Source organism: Galeopterus variegatus, unplaced genomic scaffold, assembly GCF_000696425.1.
Source record: "Galeopterus variegatus unplaced genomic scaffold, G_variegatus-3.0.2 Scaffold8823, whole genome shotgun sequence".
Taxonomy (NCBI): domain Eukaryota; kingdom Metazoa; phylum Chordata; class Mammalia; order Dermoptera; family Cynocephalidae; genus Galeopterus; species Galeopterus variegatus.
The window spans coordinates 18,673-21,838 of NW_007734934.1; the positions used below are offsets into that span (position 1 = coordinate 18,673).

The 3,166-nt window shown below is 45.6% G+C and overlaps 1 protein-coding gene across 1 annotated transcript in view; it reads left to right on the top strand.

The window, feature by feature from the left end:
* Nucleotides 1-882: 882 nt before the first annotated feature.
* RBP2 (retinol binding protein 2, cellular) overlaps nt 883-3,166 on the top strand; it is a gene marked incomplete at its 5' end in the record, with an annotated part of 12,966 nt that continues 10,682 nt past the window's right edge. The window contains one exon of the mRNA XM_008593173.1: nt 883-1,061. Within this exon, the coding sequence (XP_008591395.1) occupies nt 883-1,061 (179 nt within the window). The remainder of the gene's footprint in view (nt 1,062-3,166) is intronic.

Consider the following 3,166-nt stretch of genomic DNA (forward strand, 5'->3'; position numbering starts at 1 on the left):
ATTTCCCTGTGATTTTTCTTTTTACCCATTGTTTATTTAGGAGAGTGTTGTTTAATTTCCATACATTTGTGAATTTTCTAAATTTCCTTCTCTTATTCTGGTCAAAGAACATATTTTCTATGACCTTAGTCTTCTTAAATGTATTAAGACTTGTTTTGTGGCCAAAAATAAAATAACTAACTAAATAAGTAAATAAATAAAATAAAAATGGAAGTCTGTGACTATCCCTCCCTGCTGCAGACATTAACAAAAATTTCATCTTTACCCATGATTGAGACTGGTCATTTTCAAAGTCTTTTTTCTTTTAAAAGATAAAATCCTTTTGTTCAGCAAACTCTTAGGAGGAAGCCCAATATGTCAACTACAAAGAATGAAGCTGCTGTGGTGGAGGGGTGTGTGCATGCATGTGTGTGCATGTGTGCTAGGGAGCTGCAGCTCAGGGGTGAGCCCCACCTGTTCCCTCTCCCTCCCATCAGGGCTCCTGAGTAGGTGCCAAGAGCCTCCTAGGTTTCCAGGCAACTGCCAGCAACCCCCACCTTGGCCACGTGTAAGTCAATTCTTGTTTCCCACTTAAGCAAAGCAATGTGACCCACTCATGATCTGTGTCTCTGGTCCTGAGTATTTGGCCTTGTTAAAGAAATTAATGAGGGCTGGCCCGGTGGCACACTGGAGAGTGCGCCAGCGCGGTGGCGCTCCTGCCAAGGGTTTGGATCCCATGTGGAGACCAGTTCCCACTCACTGGCTGAGCGCGGTGCGGGTGCAACACTGAGGGTTGCGATCCCGTTACCGGTCAGTAAAAAAGATAAAAAGGAAAAAAAAAAAAAAGGAATTAATGAGTCTGGCTGGGCACATCATAACCTCCACAACTCCCTTTGCCAACAGATATTGATTTTGCCACCCGCAAGATCGCAATACATCTGATTCAGACAAAGATCATTGATCAAGATGGTAATAACTTCAAGACGCAAACCAATAGCACATTCCGCAACTATCACGTGGATTTCACTGTTGGAGTGGAGTTTGATGAGTACACAAAGGGTCTGGACAACCGGCATATGAAGGTACTGACCCAGATGGCATTTTTCATCGCATACTCTGTGCAGGGGCTGGCTATTTAGCTTCAGGAAGAAAAAATGACAGAAATAACCAGGGAAGGATTAGGAAAGTCCAGAATGACTTAATTAGAAAAAGTCCAGAATGGACTTAATGATGCTGGCAATGAGCACTTATTGAACGTTTACTAGGAAGGGGCAGGCTGTTTTAGTCCATTCCTGTTTCTTTTAACAAAATATCTGGAACTCAGTGATTTATAAGGAAAATGAAATTTATTGCTTACAGCTTCATAGGCAAGTCCAAAGTCCAGGGAACATACCTGGTGAGAGTCTTGGTGGTGGCAACAGTGACCCAGAGGTCTCACATGGCAGAAAATAGTGGAGCAGAGAGAGCAAGAGAGAAACTAACCTCTCATGCACTCTCCTTTTAAAGCCCTGAGAACAGCGCCCATGGCCACCATTTTTAATCCATCCATTTCGGCATGGTTCTGCAATCTAATCACCTCTTCAAGGCTCTACCTTTCAATTACCGTAATAGGATTTCTCACCCTCAGTAGTTACAGTGGGGATTTAAGCCTCAGTGAAGTTGTGGGGGGCATCCAATCTACTGAACAGGCTGAGGATATATTAAGATCTCGGCCATTGCAGGACCTAGGGCAGGGTCCCAACTCATCTACTGACAAGGGCCCAGCAGGCAAAGTGAAGAGAGCAGGTGAACATCTCAGGGAGGGACAGCCAGTGGCCAGATGGGTGATGAAGTTTCATGTAACAAGGGGCAGCCCTGCTCAGCTCCAGCCAAGTGCACTGCCGCAGAGGAATGAACATCAAGAAACATTGAGAATTCAGACGGTTTTAAATGAAATATCTCAATTATAGATAATCCCTGCCGATTTTACTCTTTTAGAAAAGTATGATGCCAGGGCCGGCCCGGTGGCGCACTGGATAGTGCGCCGCTTGGGAAGCGCGGCGGCGCTCCCGCCCAAGGGTTCGGATCCCANCAGCTCCAGCCAAGTGCACTGCCGCAGAGGAATGAACATCAAGAAACATTGAGAATTCAGATGGTTTTAAATGAAATATCTCAATTATAGATAATCCCTGCCGATTTTACTCTTTTAGAAAAGTATGATGCCAATAAAAAAAAAAATCACTAGACTAAATGAAGTCAGGGTTTATCCAGTTCTGGTAACTTGGAGACATATCAGGCAAATTCGTGGCTTCTGTCTCAGCATTGCCTTAACTCACAGAATGTAATCTAGAAAGTCCTCCATGCATCAGAAGGCCAGACATTTGATGGTTTGAACTATCTGAGTATAGGTAGGACCCTAAACACAAGCAGAAAACAACTCTGAATAGGGACTGGAGAATTATCTCGAAGCCCAAGAACGTAAGTTTGCAGAAGAGGTAGGCCCTCTCCCAGAGGAGCTGTTTGTGCATGCACATGCCATTTCTACAATGGGGGAAGTTTAAATATTCACTACATCCTTTCCCTCTGTGCCAGCTGAGCAAGAAGAACCTCTGCCCTGGCTCCCAAGCTGAGGGAGGACAGAGCTGAATATTGGGGTCCCCAGAAATCCATACTCTTGCCCCCAGCAAAGGGCCGGCCCCCCAGGGTGCCACAGTGAAGCAGGACCCTCCACCCTGCCCTTCCCCTTCACCCCAAGCCCCATTCTTCCCAGGGTCAGGCCACCACCCTCAGACTCCTACTCTGTGCTCCCAGGAGCTCTTTCAAAATCAGAGGACTCCACTCTCCCCTAAAGAAGGCAACATGATCTCTGGCTCCTCTCCTGGGGTGGGGAGGACTCTAAAGCTGAGACGAGGACATATTTTATTTCTCAGTTAAGTTGTCCTACAGCACTGATAATCTCATCCATCAAGTTAAGGTTGAATTACATGTGCTGCTCCTTGCTAAAGAAAAGTGGGAAATGAAAAGCACTTTGGACATTCTTCCATCAGAGCAGCCTTGCATGAGAGCGTAAGCTTCTGGGACCTGGAAGTCCACTTGTAGAAACCCCCCTGAGGGGATGGCAGATGGATAAGCCTTTTCTGAACCACATGTCTGAAAGGCTAATTCATCAGACACCAGAACTGATAGGAAAATTTGTCTTCAAATGTTT